This window comes from Taurulus bubalis (assembly GCF_910589615.1).
Source record: "Taurulus bubalis genome assembly, chromosome: 15".
NCBI lineage: Eukaryota > Metazoa > Chordata > Actinopteri > Perciformes > Cottidae > Taurulus > Taurulus bubalis.
In genome coordinates this window covers 20363568-20388839 of record NC_136603.1, presented here as the reverse complement: position 1 = coordinate 20388839, position 25272 = coordinate 20363568, and the positions used below count along the sequence as shown (strand labels likewise).

Here is a 25272-nt window from a genome sequence, read left to right as displayed (position 1 = left end):
CAACGTGAATGTGATTCGTAGAAGGCAAAACATCTGAAATGTAAAAGCGGCGACACGCGAGCGGCGCGGGAACAGAACTCCAGTCAAAGGTACGAGCGCTCCAGTAGCCCAGCGAGGGCGGACACACATCTAGGGCTTTGGTGCATCGTGGGACAATCAGGACTGGTATTCTTCAGTTTGATGGAGCGCGACAGGCACCCGATCTGATTGATCAGTCCATATATATATATTTATATATATATTTATTTATTTATAACTATAAATCCATCCAATGAGCTATGTACAAAGTATGGCAAAGAAGAAATCTTTATTTAAATGTGATCAGCGGATCTTCACCGTGTCCAGTCCGTAATGTCTCCAGTGACGTGAGCGTTTCATGCTTAGAGTCTTCGCCGTGGACTCGTGGACCCGATCCGCCCCGGAGCAGAAGCTCAGCTGAGTCCCCCCCGGGGCCCGGGTTCGGTTCTATGAGAAGGGGGCGGGGTCTCTCGCCACCGGGGTCATGTGGCGTTGACCTCCATGATGTGGTCGTCGGTGGCGGGCAGCACCAGGACCTGCTGCGTGTGGCTGTGGTTGAACACCTGGCCGGCGGCGAAGGGCTCCAGGCGCGGCATGGCCACGCCCTTCTGCTGCTGCTGGTCGCCGCTGCCCACCGAGTGCACGCTGCCCCGGCTGCGGATGCTCGCCGTGTCGCCCTGGTCGTCCAGCACCTTGTCCAGCAGGGAGAGGCTGTCGTTCTCCACGCAGCTGTCTGAGGATGGCGACAAACGGGACACGTTATGAAGAAAAGACGCTTCAACAAGTCGGCAGGAGTTTCACATCCTGGTTCTCAAGGTTGTGGCGGACCCGTGTGGCGGTGGTTTAACATGTTGTTAATTTAATGCTTGGTGTCTTACCGGGGTCTGGTTGAATGGCCACTGCCGCGGTGTGAGGCAGGTACTTCAGCACTTTGATCTTGGGGAAGGGCAGGTGTCCCGCGAACAGAGGCATCACCTCGATCTGCACCTTGTGGGTGGCGTCGGCCGCCATGGGCATGGACACCATCCCCGAACTCTTCCCACACACCGCCCAGTTACTGCTGCTGTCGGCCACTGTGACACACACACACACACACACACACACACACACACACACACACACACACACACACACACACACACACACACACACACACACACACACACACACACAGATGTTTTTGTTCTCTTTTTTTCGACTCCATATTGTTTACGTATGTGGTTCTTCTTCTGTTATAAGAATATTTTACGCTAATCGTGTGTCGCAAATAATGAACATTTTAATTACATTTGTAGTTAATCATATAGTAATTTGGTCTGTATTGTCTCACGCAATAACGAGAGCTTAAATTTGATGTTTATATTCACATTTGAGTCGCTGTAAATATGCGTCACTGGATTAAAGTCTTATTATTTGTAATTACAATTTTTTCAATGCCGCTCCCTCTGCTGTTACTCATTTCTGCTTCTGTTTATGCATCTTTTTTTGTTGGTAGCAAAGCCCAGATGACCACGCCCTTCTCCTGCCGACATACCTTCATACATGAGTTTGGTGGTTTTGAGGCCGTCGGTGTCGGTCTTGCTGTCCTCGGCCGCCTCGCCCTCGGCGGGCTCGGTCAGCCGCGTGATGGACACCTCGAGGCCGCACAGGAAACCGGAGCGGCAGTGCTGCTCGCCGGCGGGCGGCAAGATCTCGGCTCTCACGCTGTACAACGTCTGTTTCAAAGAAACCATCGAGACATTTCAGCAACCGACGACACAATAAAACCTCTCGGGGGGGTGAAGGAACATTGAGAATGTTTCGAAGCGGACTCACGGCGACTCTCTCCAGCTGGAACTGGTAGTGGAAGGGTTTGAAGACGGGGACGTCTTGCTTGGGCGGAGAGAAGTTGGCGGAGAAGACGCACTGGAGGCAGGAGGGCAGGTCGTCCTTCCACCTCACCTCCCACAAGCAGAACACGCTGTGCTTGCTGCACAAAAGCTACACACACACACACAATATGATGATTTTTTGAGAACATGGCCTGAGAACCATCTTTCTAATTTCCTTTAATTCCCCATAATTACTTGTAAGTTTCTGTATTTTGTTTTTGCTAACTCCTCACCTGTTGACTTTTAGTGTTGAGGGACTGCAGCTCCAGCGACGCGTGCTGCTTCTCCGCCAGCTTCAGCTCTGCCAGCGTGAAGTTCACATCCGACATGTTCTGCACACACACCTGGATGTACATCCTGCGGGGTCGGGGAGAAAAGGTTGCATGCGCATGAGTGATGAGGGAGGCGAACGCTGTTAATATTAAATAAGTAAATTATAGGTTTCCTGTCAGTTGAGGATTTTAACGTAGAAGAGCACATTTCCCAAAGGCTCCCGGGGACACAGGTTGTGACACATACAGGTAATTCAATGGGGATGGAGGCTCACCGGTCACCAGCAGACAGCAGAGAGTGTTTGGTCTTGAAGGGGATGTAGAAGGTGAGGGCGAGCAGCGTGGAGTAGATGGACCACGGACAGTCGATGGACATCTGTGGACGGACACCAGCAAAACCTTTCCATTAAATCTCCTCAAGTACCGTGACCAAAACAGCTGACTAGCCCAATTATAATCACTAGTTTTGATTAAAAAATACTTTTTCTCAAATAAGCGATTCATTGTTTATTCCATGAAACGGAGATAAACGCCTGTTAGTTTCACGTTTCAGCCAAAGAAAAATGTTTTGATTTGTCCAACCAACAGTCCCCAACCCAAACATATTCACTTTACTATAAAATAAGATAAAGCAAGCAGCAAATCATGACATTTAAGAATCTGAAAATATCAATGTTTTGGTCATTTTTGCTTGAACAATAACTTCAACAATTAATGGATTATCAAAATAGTTGCCGGTTAAATCCATGAATCCATAATTCTTAAAGCTCTACTGTTTAGACAATCATAGTTGCCCACACAATGGGTTGATCAACAGATCACCAGTTGCCCCCCACATCCGTTGTAGCGGATCTCACCCTCTGGTCGACGGCGGTCATGGGCGTGTCAGGGTGACTGTAGCTGCGCGGCCGGTGCCGGACCTCCCCGTTGGTCAGCCGCTCGTTGGCGGGCCGGTCGCCGCCGTGCGGGATGACGCACAGGACCTCCAGGTGGAACTCCAGGGTGTGGTAAGGAGGCGTGGCGGGCAGGCTGATGCTGGTCACCTTCTCCGACGACTGGATGGACAGGACGCTTTCACCCACCAACTCTGCACACAGCGGCGGGACGTAAAGAGAACTATTAAAAAGACGCGCTTGTGTCGGTCGGAGCGTTGTAAGATAACAATGGTTCACAAAAGTAGGATTCACGCCGAAGAAACATCTCATCAAATCCTTTCCCAAAGTGCACTGACCGGCTGCGGGGCTGGTGATGCGGGCGCTGCAGCTGGCGGAGGGCAGGATGGGCATGGTGTCGGTGTTGCTGAGCTGCAGAGCGTCGCCTTTCTTCACGGCGTAGTGACCCGTCAGCAGAGTGAACTTCACCAGCTGGGGCAGGCCGGCCAACAGGGGCTCTGAAAGCACAAACACAGGTACGGTGAGCACCGCTCACACACACACACACACACACACACACACACACACAAAACTGAACTGAACTTCCTCCAACACTAAAGTTCATTCATGACAAAGGAAGTAGGAACTGCAGTCACGAGGGTTTTATTCTCCGGTTCTATGGCTTGTTGCAGCTTCTGTCCGAAACACGTTTTCATCCTATTAGACACAAGTGTGAAATTGTCATAATTAGCAGTTATGGGAGGTCACAGTGACCTTTGACCACCAAATTCTAAAATCAGTTTGCTTGAGTCCAGGCAGACGTTGGTGCCAAATTGAAGAAACGCTCTCAAGGTGTTCCCAACTAGAAAAACACCACACACATTTACAGCTGATGCAGATGTAGTCCTGCACAAATACAAGGTAGCCACCTTAAATATGATGCACACTTCATATACTTACACATACACACTTTGCATTTTTGCACTTCTCTATTGTTTAAGTTTAATTAAATTGTTTTATTCAATAGGAGAAATATATTTAGTGCAGCTTCTAAAGTAAATAATTGAGCTTGAGCAAAAAAATGTAATAATGACAAGAAAAACCAATACCTCTGATTAATCAGATCGTTCATATCATATATATATTTATATGAAATACATTTAAAAAACTCTGACTGACCTGAGAGAGGCTCCACAGTGAGCTGGGGCTCCTGAGAATAGACTTCATACTGGACCGATGGGTAGATGTGAGGCAGCACAAACTGCACCTGACCCACGGTGGCGTACAGCTGGCGCAGCGTGTAAGTACCCGGTTGTCCACTCTGCAGAGAAGCCAGAGGGACCGATTAAAGGTGGGGAGTAAGAAGACAACACGTTTTATCAGAGAGAACAGCAAAGATTTGAGCGAGAGCGAGAGCGAGACTCCTACCGGTGCTGTGAATACGATGTTGTTATTCCCGGGCTCTAACGTCACATCCTGCACTTTCAGCATCTGCCCGCCGTCCTTCACGGTAACGGCGGGGGGGCTGACGCAGTTGGGCGCGTCCGCTGGCGAGCCGGTGTCGGGGCGCCGCATGACCAGGTGAGTGTTTTTGCACACCACTCCCGTGGAGTTGAGGGAATTGTCCGTCGGGCTCCGGTCCTGGATCTCGTCCAGCTCCAGCGGGGGGCCGGCGGCCGAGGACGACGCGGGACCCGCCGCCGTGTGGGCCTGGCTGAAGTCCACCGTTCCCGGGTTCGCTTGCCTCGGCGCTCCCTTGGAGCGTCCGTTGGTGCCCGCCCGCTCCAGTTCGAAGTGAATGCTGACAGCCAGCTGCTGGATGTGCACTGACACGGGCATCAGGCAGCGCAGGGTGAGCTCCGCCTGCAGGACGGCCCCGGAGTGCACCGACGCGGTGGCCGGGCGGAACTGCAGCCGCGTGAGCTGGGAGAAGACGGCCATGCTGAGGGTCACTTTGGGGGCTGGGGAGGAAGAAAAGAGGAGCAGCTGTTGATGAGGCACGCTGTGACAACAAGGGGAATACTGTGGGTGTTTTTAAACAGCGGTTACGTTACATTCACCACTGGAGCATGAAGCATATGCAGGTTTTGTGCGGTTCTGAACGTGATCGCTTACACTGATCCTCAGACTTGTCGGCAAACGTCAGAATCTCTTGACAGAAGTGCTTCCTCTCCTCCGTGGTCAGGTTCACGTCACCAGCCAGCAAGGCGCTGGTTTGCAAGTAGCTGCGGTGGCTTGTGAAGGAAAAGCAAACGCTACGTACAGCTTTGGCTAATTGATCATCATCATGAGTCACGAAAATAAAAGGTGGCATAAATGTGGCTGTTGTTGTTGGCAACACCAGCTCTTACTATTACTCTTTGTTTGGAAGGATACTCTTCAGTTCTGCTCAGCAGCTTCTGACACTCGGCGATCTGCTTCCTGGTGTGAGTGACAGGGAGGCTCCATCCCTCCGATGTGTACGACTTCAGGGCTTCCTGTAAGAAGGTTTCTGCCCGCTCAGGGTCCCCCTTCCTCCTAATAAACACACACACACACACATTTTTCTAATGATACATCTACAGAAAAATGCAGAAATGAATGATGTAGTGCATGCTCCTCTATAAACCTGTTCAATGCTACTTACAAGTGAAATCAACTCTAAATCAAACACAACAGATATTATCTATATCATTTATGTATTTACAGTAGGAGACTGTACAGTCACAATCCTTTTTAATTGTATGGTAGAGGTATTAAAGAGGTATTAAATTGCTACTCTTAAATTTAATTAATGTTCTGTTCATTTGTTTTGCTTGCTCCTTTGTAAAGCGTCTTTGAGTATTCAGAAAAGCTCTATATAAAATGAAAGTAAAATATATGTCAAGGCTGACGTCTACTGTGAACGCAGGGTGATGAACCATCCATCTGCTATTGGTTGGTGTTTGGCATACGTTGATGTTACGATCTGTATTTAGAAACAATGACATCATCGCGCGGCAGCAGAGAAGCCGTTCACTCGGTTTGTTTAGCTGGAGGAGCTCGCGCACGTTGGGGTTAAAGGGCCCAGTGCGTTGGCGGATCTGGCGGCATCTAGTGGTGAGGTTTAGGCTTGCAACCAATTTAAACTTCAGTCCCGAGCGGGTAGAACGGTGGCTGACGTGAAAACATGTCCTTGGTATGTCCTTCCTGGGCTACAGTAGAATCACGGCAGCATAGCGGACTCTGAAGAGGACCCGCTCCGTGTGTGGATAGAAAACACAACTATCCTGTGACATAGTTCCTGATATTATTACACTGCTCTGATGTGAGGCTCCGATTACTCTTTGAAGCCACTTCAATCTGCAGCTTGAACAAACACCCGTAAAGATGCGTTTGAAACGTTGCATTGAACTGCACATTAGGCCTTCACATCTATTTTAAATCTCCTTCACGCCCATCGCACCACATTTTCATTTATCCTGCCTGATTGGACCTCTTCAACCGGAGTGCGTGGGTGTTTACCAGCGGCGGCTGATTGACAGTTCTGGAGAAGAGGCCTAATCAGCCACAAGAACGGGAAACACCCGCGTGGGGGAGCGTCTGAGGTCGCTCTGAGAGCCGTGTGCATTTCCTTACATGTAGAACTCGGCGAGGCTCTTCCCCACCAGTCGGGCGGACCGCAGCCGGCCGATGGCCCTGTACATCTCCATGGCAGCATGAGAGAGTTCCTGATGCAAGAGGCGGCCAACGAGGCGGAGGAGGGAGAGAGGGAAGAGGAGAGGAAAGAGATAAACAACCGTTTCCACTGAGGTTTCTAGGAGATTACATCATCATTTATTTTCATTGCTTGAAGTTTTGAAACAGGAATTCGGAGGAATTTATGGCAACTTCCTGCTTTGCCGACGGCTGAAATACAACACCCAGCTGTGGCAAGTAAATGGACTTACCAGGTAGTGTCTTTCAAACGCTTCCACAGACGACAAGGCTTCCTTCAGCTTTTTGTAAGGGCTCTGCAAACTGCTGACTGTGGATGAAGACGATAGGAAATTAAAAAACGAGGCCCGGACAGATTATTTATTGTCTTTCAGATGAGAGTCCTCATTACGTCATAATCAACACCTACGACCGAACGAGCTCACGCTTCGTGTCAGCGAGAGGGAAATCCCAACCCACAGGGCCCGACACACACAGCTGACAGAAAAAGGACTTAAGACGCTTCATGGCTGATGCTCAAAGCTGCGCTTGAACCACAGTCTGTTTATAAGAAGTGGACGTAGTCAGCGTGAAGTCATCCACTGGCTGGTGGAGTTTGGTTTGGAAGCCTTGAGTTTCTCATTTCTCTTATCTTGGTTTTCATCCGTCCTCGTCCGTCCTTGACTTTAAATGGAGCATAATTCACTAAATGAACATCATGCTGTATTGAAGAAGACTTGAAACTAGAGATTGAGACATAAACTCATGTTTACAATGTTTACTGAGGGAATAAATCAAGAGAGAAGTAGAGTCACCTTCTTATAGATTTTTATACAAACAGACTTCTTTTTTTGTGCAAAAGGATGATAGTAAAGTTTGAACTGGAGTCGTTTTGCTTTTCTGGCGTTTTCAGCCAAGAAGAAAAGGCAAACGACAACAACAAACTGCACTAAATGGGTGAAACCACAGATCCATCAGGCTCAACCAGCTGACCGGCTCCTCACGAGGGCCGATCACATTACCAGAGCTCCTGGCAACAGACGACCACAAGCGGCTCAAAGGTGCCAGACTGTTAGCTCGGTGTGTCGGGGCCATGAATCGCAATCCATGTGTTGATGTCATCGATGGGAGGGCTTGTTTTTTAAAATAAAGTCTGGAGACTCACCAGTCTCGGGCCTCTCGTCCCCGAGTCCGGCCAGCAGATCCACAGTCCTGTTCAGGTCCTCGGATGTGGGTCCCTTCTCCGACACCAGGCCACACAGCTCCCCCAGGGACTTCAGCTGAGGAGGCAGAGAGGAAAAAGGATTATATCCGAAAAACCCTTATATTCTCTGTCTCCATACATCCCCATCGTCCTATCAAAGCCAGAGTGTTTAGTTACCTTGTCAGTCGCGTAGGCCCACAGCCCGACGGTCTGGGAGCAGTTTGCAGCCAACTGGGCCGGATCACAGCAGCCCTCGATCCTGTGCAGGACCTCCAAGCAGCTGAGGAACACCCAGCAGTCCAGCGCCCCCTCCAGCACCGACACCTGCCCGACATGAACAGTATTACGATCAGTCCGTTTGGGCCTTCAGTGTAGCGTTGCTGTCCATCCATCACAGACTTGTCTAGCGAGATCTAAACCTTCCTGTGTTTACCTCCAGCAGCTGCAGCTCCTGCACACAGTTGTGCAGCAGCTCCAGGGCCCGCTGGGTGACCTCCCAGGGCCTCAGGAGGAAGATGAGCAAGGTGCACTGGCGGGAGAACAGGTAGCTCCGTAGATCCAGCAGGCTGGCCTCCCCGCGCTGGATCCCGTCCCTCTTCTCCATGTCGATGGGCCGCCGGAGCAGCAAGCCGGTCCAGCTGCGCACCGGGGCGCAGAACGAGCCGAGCCAGTTGGCCGTGTCTGTGGACGCAGAGGAGACTCGTCAGACCCAAAATAAACACCAAAACTAGAATGGACCCCTGATCCCGGAAACAGTGGTGGTGGAAACTCACCTCCAGCTCCGAAGTTAAGCACGTATTGGGTAAAAAGAGCGTCTAGCTCATCGTACTGGACCAAGGCATCTTCAAACTGCTGCAGCATCTCGAAAACAAAGGCCAGCTCCTCCTGCACACACACACACACATACATAAACACACACACATTTGATTGCGTTGTGTGGGTCACTTATTCATTTTGTGTGTATACTGGCGGTTCCTCTAGACAAAAAATAAAAAAGGAAGCGTTTCCTAGCACCAGACTCCCTTTAAAAAAAAAAACTAGGGTTCTGACAGTGTGCTACCTGCAGTCCTGGTTCTGGTTCTCCTGCAACTCTCTAGTCTCCAGCAATACGGCCTGGGTCTAGACAGCAGTGTGGTGGAGGTAATAGCCCCACTGAGCGCTCCGATGCTGCTTTAACGTAATTATCTGCATCTAAATATGCACGAACAGCTAATTAATTTTCCTCTCCTTTCTATGCACCTGGACCATGAAGTATTCACAGAAGCTCCAGCCGGGCTGCGTGCGCTTCTCTCGGAGCGTGCGCATGTCGTCTTCGAAGCGGCCCAGGTTCTTAGTGAAGGACATGAGGAGGAGGGTCCGCAGCTTGAGCAGCAGGGAATTCCAGGATTCCTGAGAGCGAGACGAGTCCTTCAGAGGATCCGACAGCACCACGCACCTGTGTCCAAAAAAGGGCAATAGCCGTTACATACTCATAATCAACACATTTCTTATATTCACAGGGTATTGATCCTGCTGCCTGCTGTGAGAACACATGAAGGGCAGCGGTAGGTCAGTCTGTTGTTGTTTACAGGGGAGCAATGTCCTCACCTGTCGTTCTGCTTGTTGCAAAAATCGCTGCGGATTTTGTCCACGATGGACGACCGCGGCAGGATGTTGGTCTTGTTCTTCTTCTTGGTATCGTTTGTCTCCACGACGATGATGACCCAGTCCACGGAGCCGTGAGTCCGCAGGCTGCTCTGCCAGCGCGTCATGTCCTCCTTCACCGTGCTCTTGTACGCCTCCGTGTCCTAGGATGGAGCCGAACACGATAAGCGAGAGGATGGCACAAACACCAGAATATCACTCTGCAGATGCACGGCGCGTAAAAACTGATTGAACGGCAGGAAGAAAAGAGGAAAAGGTTACTTCTCCTTTAAGTGAACCTGCATGCCGCACACAACGAGGATGTTTGCACATCAGAGGACGGAGGCGACAAAAAGAATGCTGGCCAGCAAGTTCACGTTTCATAACGGCTGAATTTATGAGCTACTGAACGGCGGTGACGGGGATTCACTCGGTGGCTGACTGCTACTTCAGGGCGCCGCTTGCTTTTTATTTGTCCAAATATTTTCACAATGCAAGAGAACATGCAGAGCATACAGAGCACACTACATTAGACTACAGAAAATGACATAACAAGTTAGGAAAAAGAAGAAAAATACACAAGTAGATGAAATAAGAGGGCGCCGCTTGTTTAAAAATGGTTGGGACGGATTAGAGGAGAGACGAGTTGTTATTTGACAGCGTGCGTCCAGCGGCAGGGAAGAAGAACTGAAGCAAAAAACGATCTGTCGCACTCACTGTCACTTGTTTTGTGAACGTGTAGTTACAGTTTGTAGGATCACTTTTAGGGAAGTGTTTTCTTTTTTGTATTGTTGTTTGAGTGAAAAGCTCCTACGTTACATTTCAAACCTTTCAAAACAAGAGTTGTTTCAGTCTTAAAAATAAAGCTGCTACTGCAGGTCTCGTCTATACACAAACAGGCTCACTCGACTCCCACACTAGAGGCATAGTCCTGAGGAAATGTCATGAGTCACGCACCGATAACAACACTGCCTTAAACTAACCAGCTGCTCAGTCAGCAGCAGCAGCTTCCTGTTTGCCTTCCTGTTCTTCTCTCATCTGCTTTTCCTGAAGAGTTTAGTCGAGCTGGTGCAGTTTCGAGCTGCAGGCTTCTGCAAACGAGTGCACATCATTTGAAAAGAGGTTTGCAGATAGAAAATCTTTTTTCTTTTTCCAACAAGAGCATCCTTATATTCATTTTTAATTGTCGAAAAAAAACAGTTGGGATATAAGTCGCGATTGGATGTGTGTGAACATTTTACAACCACCAGCCTGTGCTTTAAAAACGATGCAAGCATGAGGATGGCTGCAGAGCCGTCGCTAAGAGGCACCGCGAGCACTAAAACAGGCAACGTTGTCAAAGTAACCGGCCTACTGTCCCTCCCTTGGCTGGCTGTCTGGCTGCACATCCTTGTGGAATGCCCTGTGTGTGCATGTGCACGTGCACCTTTTACAGACATGGAGTTATGCCAAAATTATCTTCATCCGAGTTACCTCGCATATTTAAAAATCCTCACTCTGTGACTTTGCATATTTGCGCACGGAGCTGTCTGTGACCTATTTAAATATTGTTTTTTTTGCCCGGCGAGGACACCGGAAGGTACTCGTCTATTCTCAGAGAGCAGGCGAGGACACGCTCCCGATCCTCCGGGAGAGCGACGAAACTCCACCGAGAAGCCGCGGGAGCTTTCTGTGACCGCGGCATTAAAAAGCAGCCCCAGCTGTCACTGAACGCGCGATAAAAGTGTTCTCATTGATGCGTCTTCACCGTCGTGTCAGACGATGATGTCAGCGACGACGACGACCGCAACACGGCCGCCTGATCCGAACTCTCACAGGAGCCGCATATTGCTCGTTAGCCTTTTGGTTGACAGCTTGTCGAACTGACCCGAGGACCTCGTCTGCGCTGCGTGTCCCGAGTGTTGGAGTGAATAGATATTAATAGAACAGTCCGTTACTGTCTCACTGGAACATGGCGTTCCCAGTCATGTTAAATAAATTACAGCGAATGATGATGAGCGAATGATCGAGGTAGTGTGTGTGTGTGTGTGTGTGTGTGTGTGTGTGTGAGTGTGTAAAGCTACTCACACAGCAGTCGGTCCAGTAGATGTGGAGGAAGGGGAAGGTGAGCAGAGCCTTGTTGCCCTCCTTGGGGAGGAGCTCCTCTTTAAACTGGACGAAGTTAGCCTCAAGGTGGATCATTTTTGGTGCGCGGCCGTACGTCCTGCGTGGAACAGAGCAGAGTTTAAAGGGTCAACTATACGCTGCTTGCGATGATGAATATTATGTTGTACTGGCCCTGTGACCAACATATGTATACGGCCCACGTCAGATAAAGTGAACCTGACTCAGAAACTCATCTTAAAAGTGTTGAAAAGAAAAGCCCAGTGTAAGAATATGATTTCCTTACCAATATAAATAATAATAATTACATAAATACTTCCTACATCTTCTATACCAATTCATTTCATTATTGTATTATTATTATTATTATAATATGAGACTGCTTTGTTCCTGAGCAATGAGGACAATGATAATAACAACAACAATAAAGCCAGGACGTGGAGTATCCATATTTTCCCTCCTTCCCTTTAACCTTCACAACAGGAAGCCCTGGTGTCGTTCATCCATCCATCCATGCATCCATCCATTATCAGCCGCTTATCCGAGGTGACCATAGGTGAGTGTTGGAACGTAGACCGACTAGTAAATGGAGAGCTTTGCCTTCCGGCTCCGCTCCCTCTTCACCTCTTCCCTCTTCTTTAAGAGGGAGCATTTCGATCTCCTCTCAACATGTCGACGGTGAGCTGGCCAACAGTGCAAACTACAGCGCTGACAGGAGCGTGAACCTCCTGTCTGTCGGTCGGGACGCCGTCTATCAGCCGTTACCTCCGTATGGGCGCGGTGCAGAGCGGCGGCCGTGAGCCAACCAGTGGGGAGCGCTCGCATGCACTAAAAGCAACAACGGCTGGCTATGTCAATAAAGCAAGGGGAAGCTCGGAGAACAACACACACACGAGCAACTTCATGTGGCTTAAAACTCAAGGTGAGGCAAGTTCCCTTGCTCAGCCATCAGAGGAAGCATTCTGACGTCGTACACAGCAGCGTCTGGATCGAGCATCGTGCTTTAAACACGTTGCCAATAAGTCGTTCAAAATCTTAAGCACTCCCGGTTACGTGTCTCTATCATAAAGTACAGAGGTAGTAAAGGGAGTGAGCCTCTGACCCGGCGCACCACCACTTTGACTCAAACTCTAACCTCTCCTTCTCCAAACAGTTGATCAACTACTATTCATGCACATGTCGCACTCAATGCTTTATGTGTGCTTCTTGTCTGTTACTGTGAATGTGTAATGCATGTTTTTTGTTTTGTTTGCTGTGATGACGTTAAATGCTGGACTCATTGTACCAAAAAAACACAACAAAACTCAAATGCAAGCTGAAAAATCCTCCAAAACAAACCCAAAAAACTAAAGCTTGACAATGATATGGACTTCTTGTGTTTTTCCCAGCATGCATTCAGCAAGGACAGCACTCACCTCCTCCACTCCATTGGCTCCCTGGGAAGTTGCTGGGCCAATGAGGTGTAGAGCGACGTGAACAAGCCCTGGTCTCCAGCACCTGTGACAAAGAAAATGTAAAAGTTTGGTCGAAATGAAGAAGTCAAAAAGCACACAAATCAAAATCCAACATCTGCACATTCTCACGTCCACTATAAAAACAACAAGAGGGACAAAACAGGAGGATATCTTGTGCAAAATATGTTTTGCATGTAATTGGATGCAATCATACCTGAAAAGCAGGTGTACAACTTGAAAAGGGCACGTTCCCTTAATGAATACTTGACTCAGTGACATTTTTTTAACATTGAGGAACCAAATGACAAAGACAGTGCACCTGGAAGTTACTAGGGGAAAGAACCGTGTCAGGGAGAGCATCTGTGTCACAGCTCACTGGACAGTTAGTCCACAAACAGCTGATGCAGTGGAGCTCAAAGCCTTTCAACCACTCGATTCCAGAAAAACCTCCAATACTCTTCTTCCAAGAAATATAAACACACAGATGAACACATCCAACAAGATGTCCTGCGTATTTTCTCGTATTTGAATAAACAATTAGTCTATATAACTTCAACAAATGCTACATATTGTGTACTCCTGTGTGAATTAAATACTTGACAAACGAGAAGCACTGAGGGCTTTTCAGTTAGTTAAGATGCAAAATGAGGGTAACCTGTTTCAAGTGAAATTATAGAAGAAGAAAAGAAGAACTTCTCAGCTACTAACCGACTGTTTACATGCATTCAACCAGAGGAATCACATTAAGACAGAAGCTTTATTTAACTACACTGGGGCATTCCCATGAAAATAATTCTTATCAATTCAGATTTTTTGCTGAGAAATTTTAGTAATATATAAAGTAAGTAATATGGTCGTCAATATCAATTCAGACGTAATTGTGTCATGATATACTATGACTTCATCAAGACGACGAACTATCAAATATAATTATGGTCCGGCTTTAACTTCTCTCCTGTGTTTCTTCAACTGTCTTGTGAGTAACTTTGTAATATTAAAATGTAGATTTACTTGTTTTGTCATTTACGACAGAATAAAGGCGTCAGCAACACGATTTATATATTTATTTATATATATATAATCTTACTGTGTAACTGATTATTTACTCACTTCTAAAACTGTAATTTCTCCTTTCTGACAATGTAATGCCCCAAAAAGCGTTGAATGTCAGTTCTGTATTGCACATTTCTTGCTCTCTGCTGTAATTGTGCTTTGGGGCACTTCATGTTGTAAATGTGTGGCTGAACTTTCATCACAGGGCGCAGAGGCTGAGCCCGTCCTCCGTGGAGTCCTCGCAACAACATGAAGCGCATCGGCCGGTCCGATTGGAAAGACAAGACTGGTCTTTTTTAACAGAAATAGCAAGTGCTTTTAAAGGGGACACGTTATGCTCATGTTCAGGTTCAAGCTGTTGTTTTGGGTTTACGTTTACGTGCTTCAATGTTCACAAAATATATCCATTTTCTCATCCTGCCTTTCGGAATATATCTGTATTTACCATCTGTCTGAAATGCTGTTTTAGTGCCTGTCTCTTTAAGACCCCTAACAAAATTCCAATGTGCATACATGTGACATAGGAAAGAGAGCCAATGACTGAGATGGAGCTGCTGCCGTTGAGCTTTATTTGATATCTTATCTACCCTCCAAATCCTAAACCAAGTCTGTGGACCAGAACCCTCACCAGCGGGAGAATCCCCAGCTCAACAACAAAGTGACTTCAATGCCACATCCACTGCCCCATTTAATAAAAACCCAGGTAGCGGTGTGCGTTTTGATAAACAGTGACACGTGAGGCAATTGTTCCAAAAAAAAAGCTCTTTTAATAACAACCCCACTAGTAAAAAACACAAGACTACTAGTCTCTCATTCACCCTGCGTGAGTAACTGCAGCACTTAGGCTGGATCTCATGCGATCAATCCAGAATCCCCTTGATCCCGACTGTTTTTAACACAAAACACAACTGCGTGTGTGGAGTTTTGCTGCGTGGCAAACGTCAAATCTATTGCGTCACATGCCACAAGTCATTACACAGTTTTCATGAGTCATTTGCACGAGCAGTCGTACCGTGGCCATTTTTTCCTAAAAGTCATTTCAGCGTGATCCAGTGAGGGAGTCATTTAGCTAACGCGTCTGTGGATAAAATCTTTCCAGTGTGTTAAAGCTTGCAGCGTCGTTTCCAAACAGAGCTGACCTTTGAATGTTCACAGAGGCTATCAAAAACCTCTTATCAGATGCAGGCCTGTAACGCAAACACCAGGCCAACCCCTGTGACCACGGGGCGAGTCGATCTGGGCACAAAGCGTCAAGTAGTGGGGAGAGTACAAACACTGCTCATCTCACAAGTTACACATTTAAAAACTTAGATGCAGGCCTTTTTTTATTCATAAGTCTATAAATCGGGGTTTTGGGACATGCACATTTGTTGGAGGGGGGGATCTGAGTGACACATACAGTCGGAAGGCGATTCAAATCAACTACTAGTGAGAACATAACACATGTCTTAGAATATTCTGACATGCAAGTGTCCAGTGTTTATCCACTTTGCAGAAATTCTTTCAATTCAATTACCAGGGACTCTCAGGGTCAGGCCACCTGTATTGTTTTACACATCTTACTTTGCATTACTGTATGTCAGTGAACTTTAAAAAAGGACTCTTCTCCAAAACAAGATTCCCCTCCACGATAGGGCAACTTCCCCATTCGTTGAGCAAACAAATTGGGCAACTGGAGAGGACAACTCCCCAGAAACGGCTTAAATCTGCATCATTGTACACCCTGGTTATACAACTTGCAGGTGCAAGTCAATATGGGATAAATTGCTCATTCCTTAATCTAAATCAGCGATGAAGAAAGAAAAAAAGAAGGATAAAAGCATGCACCTGCGTGAGGACACTCTCAGAGCCTCGGGCTGCAGGTTGGTACCTGGACCGCCTTGTGCTAAAAATGGCAGCAGCCTGCGGTGCAAAGATAAGCCCGGCTCCCACCACCAGTCCTAAAATAACCCCTCCATGAAGCCTCCATGAAGATTTATGAATGGCAAGCTGACCCCGCGGCCCACGCGTCATGTGGCGGGCTGCTGTCAGAGCTGCTAGCGGGGACACGGAGGCTGTCCGTCAGGGAGCGAGGTGAGATCCTTCCCCCAAACTGCAGCAAACTAGCCGTGACGTTACATCGTTAGCCGGGCCTGTTTAATCAGTGTAGCTGCGAGCTAGCCGAGAGAGAGAGCTGCCGTTTCCCCAAGTGGACATTCATGGCAGACTGTGTTGTGGTTATGGAAGTATGAAACTATTAAAGCCCCGACAAGGAGACATTAAACCTCCCTTCGTCTCCCAGCTGGTTCCTGTGGGTAGCGGCTAGCTTAGCTGCAGCGAGCTACTGGATGTAGCTAGCTAGCTAGCTAACTGTCAAGACCAGAAAGAAAATAAGACTGAACGTCTCCTTTTGTTTAATAAACACTCACATGTCACAATCGGCTTGTTTTCCATAGTATAGATGATCGGCTTTTCCTCTTGACACTCCATGTGTGTTAGCGGTAGGACTCCATGGAAATTATATACAAACCGAGCTTTATTATTAGTAAATGCTTATGTGTGCAGTTGTGTTGAATCGATGGGGCCTGTGTCCCCGCTGCACTTCCGGGAAGTGCGTAAACTCTGCGTCATTAAAGGAGCGACCCGTGCTTTTTCATGACAGGTGTTTCGATAGGGAGAGCTAGAATACCACAATACAGGGGTTATGCTGGTGTACACGTATTACCAGTAAAATGTACTCTACAAAAGTAGAAAATAACAACATCCATCATACACTTTATTTATTCAGCACGTATGACCAGGATTATAACATATCTGACAGCAATAGGGAAAATACAATAAGATACAATACAATAAGATAATTAAAGTAATGTAATACATACATATATGAATAAATAATATGAATTGTATACATGAGATTTGAATGAGATAAAAACAGTAACAATAATGTTAGACATGGAAAAGAAGGTTGTTTTAAGTTAAGTTAAAGCCTCAGATCAGGTAAAATTAGTCATAATATATGGATGGACAAGAATAGATCCCAATGGTTATATAATTCTATTCTGTAATATCGGATTGTTACTGTGACTGTAGGTTCCTTTTTGTTGTTGGTGTGGTGGGCCTACCTTTTGGATCCTAGATTGTTCCTTTTAGTTAAAGAGACACTATTTCAATGTTGACTATAATCCATCAATGTATTTGTATGCAACATAATTAAAACAGAAGTCTGAGAAAAATAACCCTGCATGGAATATTATCATGGGAATCAAATTATGAAAACATAATTTTCGTTTTCTTTGCACTGTGAACCCTTTTTCCTGAAAATAATTTACAGCTATAACCTAAAAGGTGCCTGCAATTTGAATACATTAATTCAGTAATTTTCAGAGATAAGTTTAGTACTCCAAGATGGTCTAATATTTCGTTCCTCCATTGAATTATGAAGAAAATGTGTTAAAAAAAGAAAAAAGAAATGAATGAAATCAAATCTACGATGTAGTTTCAACAGTTTGGATAGCATCCACATCTGTGGGGATACAATGCTGCCATCTAGGGGTAAAAAGCTGTATTGCACAGTGTTTTAATGACATGTTAAGATCTTCAATATTTTTATTAGATAAAACAAACAAATACCCACAGAAAAAAAACATCAGTCTTTTTTCGATTTATTTAGTTTTTCATTCATTCTTTTTTCTGTCCTTCGTCTTTCTGCTCCATCTCCACATGTTCTGAGTCTCCTTCAACCTTTTCTCTCCCTTCTTCAGATTCTCTCTCTCCACTTTCCTCTTCTTTCTCATCTTCGTGTGCAATCTCAGCCCCGTCTCCTTTCCCGGGTCTGTCACCTCCTTTCTCTCTGTGTTTCTCTCCATCCTCTTCTCTTTTCTTTTCCCGGTCACCCGGGTCGCTCAGCTCACATTTATCTCCCTCCATGTCCTCTTTTGTACTTTTAGTGCTCTCTCCGTCTCCCTCTTTGCTCACATCAGCATCCTCTCCCTGTCCCTGTTTTTTCTCCTCTGCATCCGAACCCTCATCTGCCTCCCCCTCTGCCTCCTCCCGCTCCCATCCGACCTGACCTCCAACCTCCCCTCCCACTCCTTCACTTCTCCCCTTTTCTCGTTCTCCTTCCCCATCTTCTGGCAGCTGGGGGTCCATGGCCGCCAGCTCCCACTCCAGCAGCTCCACCCTGGCCTGCATCTTGCGGTGGCTCGTCTCTAATTCCGACATAAGCCGAGCTAGTTTGGTTTGCAGGATTTCCAGTTTTCTCTCCAGTCTTCCTATCTTGGTTTCGATTTTCTCCGCCTCCTCCTCCTCTTGCTCCCCGCTCTCCTCCAACATGCCCATCTTGGTGAGGATCTGTCGGCCTTTCTCCTCCAGGTGACGTTTGGCTGCGGGGAACTCGGACAACACGTCCGTCAAGTCTTCTTTGGACAAGCTGAACAAGTCAGAGTAGCCGATGCTGCGGATGTTGGCAGTGCGCCGATTGCCTGACTTGTTACCTAAAAAGGAAACACGTGGTGTCTTTAGAACTTCAGTGAGATTCTTTTTGTGTATTAAAACAAGCGATTATCTAAAGGAGGCCTATCTCAGAGTTCAAAGGAACATAAGGGAAACTATTGTGTTGCTTCTTTAAATGAGAAAGTCACTAATATGTTTACAGGTGTGTCTCTCAAGTCTGTGCTTTCCATTCTCACACCACGTTCCTTTCATCTGGATCACCCCATTGACTGACCTTTCAATTTAGTTTTCACTTAATTATCTTCCAAATTGTCCAGTCCTGACCAATCTTAACACATCAGAGCTTCATTCGTGCATCCTTCACTTCATAAGAACAAATGCAAAGTCCTCTCTTGGCACCATATCATTATGTAATGCTTAAAGTGTAAAGTATAGCATTCTGTTTGCATTGTTTACTCAACTAAACTCTCTATTCTGTGCCTTTTTCTTTTTTTCAGAAGTGCTTTGTATTGTGCCAAGAATTGTCCCATCCCCCCTCACTTACATGTAATATTAAATGCCGCATCACCTTGCGCAAAATACTTGACGCTTGACTTACCTTTGATATTGAGGATGCTAATTTCCCCAAAGAAATTGGATTCACTCAGCACAGCATACTCTGTGACCCCGTCATCTGCTACGACTGCAAGTTTTCCCTCCCTGATGATGTACATTTCATGGCCCACGTCTCCCTTCCTGCAGACGTACTCTCCCGGGCTGAACACCTGCGAGACAAAAGGCATGAGAAGTCTCTTAATCCTTGAACAAATCTTCTCTGGAGGCATTTCCGATGCATTCGATGAACCCGGGAGTAGCAGGACCCCCCTCTGACCTGTGGCGTTAGTTTAAGCACCAGCTCCTCCAGCAGACTTTTCTCACAGCTCTGGAAGATGGTGACTTTGGAGAGCGTTGGCAGGTGGACGCTAACGGCGATCTCTGTCCTCAGGTGGACGGGCAGCTGCTGCAGGATTTCATTCTCTCGCATGATCTTTTTGTTGATGTGGAGATGCTGGTACCAGCTGTCGATGCGCTGACGAAGCTCCTTGCTAATGTGATGGCTACGCAGGTACGCCTTCACCTGAGAGAGGAGACAAAGCCTTGTTTTCTACACAGCAAATGACATTAGCTTCTAGCCAAAGAATGCAATTAAGCGTGATGCAATCTTCCACTCCTTTTCATACCATACATACCATATCTCTGTGAACAGATTGTGCATTCACATAAAATCTTTCGGTAACTAGATTTTGCAGCATATTCTCACTCTCAACTCATCAAATTACACAGCTTGAGCAGTGGCCCAAAGCTTCAAAACACGACGCTCTATAGGTACGCTCTATAGGTACGCTCTATAGGTACGCTCTATAGGTACGATCTACAGGTACGCTCTATAGGTACGCTCTATAGGTACGCTCTATAGGTACGCTCTATAGGTACGATCTATAGGTACGCTCTATTGGTACGCTCTATAGGTACGCTCTATAGGTACCCCTCTAGCATCAGTTCTGGACGTGTCAGGGACGCCGTGTTAGTTTCCACTAAATAAATGCACAGTGTCTTTTAAAAATAAACTTCTGTCTTCACTGGAATTTAGGTTTAAGGCAACACACCCACTTAGTTAGGTTTAGGAGTGCGGCGTTGACTTGACTGACTCATTACAGAGTGACTAACACCTTGGATGACAAAAGAAAAGTTTACTTTTAGTTTCATATGGGACATGAACTGCGGTCCTTTATACAAAAATGTTCCTCCCACCCGTCACCCTGTATGGACTAGCGCTCTCCTTTGCTCTGAGCGTCTCATCATGATGCCGGTGAGTTTAACGTGGTGTTAGTTGAACGTGCGGCGCATCGGTATCGACCGCAGAGGGGCATTGACTAAACCGGCTTTGATGAAATGCAGATTAACAGTTTGTGTGAAGAGCAAAGGTGCACATTGGCTCACCTCCAACAGTCTCCATCGCAAGTTGCTAATCGGACTGTAAACAACAAGCAACCCACTGAAAATTAAGTCTTGGCCCATAAAACTAGCTACACCGGATCCACAGAAATACAGCCTCTTTCTCTCAGAGGCTTATCAATCGTAAGACCAATGGGTTCCAAGATAATGTCAGGAAGAAGATTGTTTTGCTACGGCTATTTTGTCTGTGCCGTGCCCATTTTGTCCATTTTGCCTGCCTTTGCTTCTGTTTTGCATGCTCTTATCCGTGATAACTTTGTTCTGCATGTTTGGGCTTTTAGTGTTGTTGATTATTTTTACTTTATTCCTTTAATAAACTTCTGGTTGATTTCATAAAACACGTCTCTGGCCAAATATCAGTAATAAATCTGTGTCCTTAAATTCTAAAACTATCTTAGGGTTGTTAACTTATATTTTTGGGGTGTAAGTCTCCAGGTGGCGTTGTTGGTTCCCTTTCATTCCCCCTTCCCTTAAGATTCCATCACATTATTACAGAAAATGTCAGGAAGAAGATTCATTTCAGAAACCGAGGTCTTCCAACTTACCAGCTCATGGTTAGGGAAGAAGACATTATCACGGTCCCTGAGGCTTGTGATGACATTGCCAACATTGCCAACAATCGATGCGAACACCAGCACGGCAATGAGCAGGTCTGCAATCATAAACAAGTACTCTTCTTCCCTTTTTGGCAGCGGGGTGTCTCCCACTGTGGTGAAAATCTGGGCTGAGAACCAGAAGCAGTAAAAGTACTGACGGCGCATGGAGGCAAACGGCGGGTTGGTCATGTTGGGGTACACCCAACGATCACTTCCAAAGCCGATGTAGCTGGACAGTGCAAAGTAGAGGCAGGCATTCCAGTGGATCAACACAAAGATGTAGATCATGAGCTTGGAGATGCGGAAGGTGTTGGGGTAGGAGGTTCTTGTCTCCATGCGATCAAGGGCCTCGTTGAGTCGTGGAATTCGGAGAAGTCGGTTGATCCTCACCAGCGGAGCTTGGATGCCGAAGACGAAGTAGAGCAGGTCGGTCGGCAGTAGGGAAACCAGGTCCCTGAAGAACGTTTTAGAGTGCAGGTAGCGCTTCCTCAGCTGAGCGACGTCCTTGATCAGGATGCCCTGATCCAAGTAACCTGGAGAGGGAAGAACAAGGTTTAACAAAGCCCAGAGTACACTTCATACATACTTATCGAGATTTCAATCCATCTGACTTGAAATAGTTAGTTGCTTTCACATCATGAATGGGAGGTACAGATAGGAAAGATTCCCATATTTATGACTTTTGAGCTTTCTCATCATCTAACCTCTTAGGATGATTGTCTGGCTGCAGAGTTGCTCATATACGATACTAATACTTTGGAAATATTGTCCTTGTAAATTGTTTGCCATTAAAGCATATTGAATTGACTACTGTCAACCATTGATACCATTGTGTACCATTGATTGCTATCAAAGTTACTATGTGGAACTCAAATTTTTGGAGGGTTATGGAAGTCTCTGCGGAGTGTTTGCGATCATCGGAGACTCTTTAGAAAACCGTCTCATTTTACTGCAGCCGGGTGTGACGGGCTGTCTCTCTCAGTCCTGGTTCTATTACTCCCGTCTCTCCCTTCCCTCATGCGGGCCCAGCAATGCAACCTGTGCCTCCAGCAGCGTGGTGTTGGCTCCCAGCAGGCGGTCGAGCTCTCGGCCAGGTGTGGAGCAGTCCTCCTCCCGCCGGAGCTCCATCTGCAGGTCGAAGGCGGCTGGTAAACCAGATTAGGGTCTTTCCGCGGTGGACTGGATGTATGATTTTGTGCGGAATCCAACCCAGTGGCACTGATGACGTGCATGAAGAATAACTGTATAGATATATTCTAGCTATTCTTCTCGCTGATAGTCTTGTTTACTTATGAAGGTCAAATAGAGGCATCAGTATTAACGTGAGAAGGTTTCATAGTTAAAAGTTCCTTGGGGTATAATTTTAAGCACGCTGAACAATGGAGTAGGGCCATGCCTGTTTTCTTTTTCAGGTACGCGAGTGTTATTTAGCACCAAATTAGATACATTGAAGGATCTAGGATCTAGAAAAATCACAGTAGGTTGTAACTCCCATTTAACACAAATACAGCATCAACCAATTAATGCTGTGAATGATGACTGATAAATAAATACAAATATTTCAGTTCATTACAACTAGGCTGAAACTTCTTGTGACAAATAAAGGCTGAATTTGAAGAGTTATATTCTATTTTAAAGTCTGAGTCAAAAGCAACAAAATAACAATAAAGAACATTTACCAGTGTGGACAGTGATGATCATGTCTGCCAAATACATGAGGTCTGCCAGGTAGTCCAGTGTAAGCCACACAGGCAGGTAGCTCAGTGCAATTGTCGTGAAGCATGTCCTGAGAAAACATATCCATTAAGACAATGGATGTCACATGATTGCAGGTTATCCTTTGATGAGGGATTCATATCTGATATTTTCCATGGTCCATGTTATACCTTAAAATGATGATCACCCAGTTGTAGACGACAGGAAAGATCATGACCTGGAGCCAGATGTAATAAAACTGTTCTGCCGGATCAACCACCCACTCATTCCAGCTGATGGGGAAATGATGAGGAGGAGAAACGAGGATGATCAGTCATGACGATGTTGGTGTGACATGAGGAGAATTGTTACATAGAATTTTTTTGTTTTTTTGTTTCTCCTATCTACATAAACAACAACCTTAATATTTCCCAAGTCTGTCACAGCATGACTTCTTAAAGTGAGGTGCTATGGCCATGAACTGCATTTTGAGATTAGGGGCGTTTTTGAGAGAGGAATAATGGTACGTGTTCATCACCTATCTAATGGGATGAGCATAATTGTAACTTTTTATGAAATGCTTTCATAGTATAATAACACATCTATAGGATTCTGTGGAAATAATTAGATTTTGTCTTCCCCAAATTGTTGGTAAATTATTAAACATGATTAGGTATGCTTTTTAAAATACCCAATCAAATGCAAAACCAAGAAAATACAACTGTAAAAAATGCTCTTATTATTAATAAAAAAGGCTTTCTATCAGATACATCATCTGGCTTATAGGACATTCATTCTCCCAGCAAGAGGCGAGTTAGTTCTTCACCAATGCAAAAGTGATGAAGTCTGAAGAAATGAAGAAATGTCCTCACACTAATTGTAATTACCAATGAATATGATCCATTAATTACATACTTAATGTTCCACTTCAGATCCAGATTGGCGTTGCGTTTCTCTTCATCCTTGACTCCATCTTTTCCTTCCTCCGTCACTTTCTTCCCCCGTTGCCACCTGAGCAGTCTCTGCCATTGGTTACCTCCAATGCTAACATCGGCTGTTTTATCCATTCTCCAAAGAGTAGCCTGAGACTAACACATTTCATTCAGGGAGCATGACCTCTGCTCTCGTTTCCTCCTGCACGAGCGTTGCCCTTTCTCGGACAATACGTCGAACAACCTCGATGACCTGCATCGGGCAGAGCGACGTGGTTCACCTAACAACAAACCAGGTGATGCAGGTCTCCATGGAAGAAAACCACAACAGATGTCATGTGTCCTCCGGGAATTCTTGCTTCCCCTAGAAAACCAGAGAGGTCTTCCTTTGCACATCCCAGAGGCCGTTAGAGACAACAAACAATGACGGGAGCTAGAGCCCAATAAACAGGGGAGGTGTCACTGTCAATAAACACACAGAGTGCACTACAGATGCTATATGTATGCCATTAAAAGAGGGAATTTAAAATGAAAAGAGACAACATTAAATTATATATATATATTTTTAAATATTAGTTTTTAACTATGGATCATCTGGCCCAAATGCAATGTTTACAATACATACAAATGTTGATGTTTGAATGACAATTTAAAGAAACAAAAAAGCAAAATTGAAATAAAAAATGTGAAAGGGGACATCAGAAAGCACATTAAGTCTACATGTGAGAGTTGCATCTTTTATTACATTTTCTGCCTTCCATTTTGCATTTTTCTCTTTTTAACATTTGGTTTGATGGTTCATGATTATGAATTGTTAATTATTAGTAACACTAAATCAACTAGTTACCATTTTGCTCTTGCTTGATTTCATAGCTACATCATTATTATTTTTAAACTTCTGTTTTGCTGATAATACTTTTTAGTCCGTAATAAGTAATTTAAATGTTGCATTTGGATCGGTCTGACTGCCCAGACAAGAGAAAGACTGACATACAGCATGAAGAAACCGTCAACAGCATTTTGACAAAAAACATCTCAACTCAAAGTCCACTTGCTTGATTATTTTAAAGTTAAAGAATGTATTTTAATGTTTAACTTTTGAAAGGTCACTTCAGCCATGAAGTAAATCTAATTGTCAGGACGGAGAAGGCCCACTACTCAACCTGCGTGAGGTGAACAATAACCAAGATGGATTATCTCAGTTTGGGTTTGAGATTCAAACAATCTTTGGTGTTTTTATCCCTGCTTTGGCCTGGGTTTTGCTGTTTCAAAAATTATATCTGTAAAGCCCAAACTTGTTGTTTATTCTATTCTGCTGCTGTCATTCAATGCTGAAATTAAAAGGTTTAAAAACATACATACATGCTGGGTTTTATATGTCGTAATAGATAGATAGATAGATAGATAGATACGTTACATAGTAAACATACAAATATCAATATGGGAAATACTCAATTTAAACAATACAATAAAATAGCAGAGCAGAAATATTAATT

The 25272-nt window shown here is 45.6% G+C and overlaps 2 protein-coding genes across 2 annotated transcripts; both read right to left on the bottom strand.

Annotated features, from left to right (window-relative positions):
* Positions 1-374: 374 nt before the first annotated feature.
* trappc10 (trafficking protein particle complex subunit 10) lies at positions 375-16593 on the bottom strand (the record flags this gene model as incomplete). Its single annotated transcript, XM_079231199.1, has 23 exons — positions 375-751; positions 897-1091; positions 1553-1733; positions 1834-1998; positions 2123-2246; positions 2437-2537; positions 3019-3248; positions 3393-3551; positions 4213-4354; positions 4462-4994; positions 5149-5258; positions 5410-5550; positions 6631-6722; positions 6942-7018; positions 7853-7967; positions 8069-8215; positions 8325-8572; positions 8665-8776; positions 9131-9326; positions 9479-9678; positions 11582-11717; positions 13033-13114; positions 16533-16593. The coding sequence occupies 23 exons, from the start codon at positions 16591-16593 to the stop codon at positions 501-503; spliced, it is 3798 nt and encodes a 1265-aa protein (XP_079087325.1). The 3' UTR covers positions 375-500.
* A 1191-nt stretch (positions 16594-17784) lies between these two features.
* On the bottom strand, positions 17785-23911 carry cnga4 (cyclic nucleotide gated channel subunit alpha 4; the record flags this gene model as incomplete). Its single annotated transcript, XM_079230967.1, has 7 exons — positions 17785-18599; positions 19157-19322; positions 19430-19675; positions 21099-21682; positions 22829-22935; positions 23036-23137; positions 23760-23911. 7 exons carry the CDS (start codon positions 23909-23911, stop codon positions 17785-17787), a joined length of 2172 nt encoding a protein of 723 aa, XP_079087093.1.
* Positions 23912-25272: the final 1361 nt, after the last annotated feature.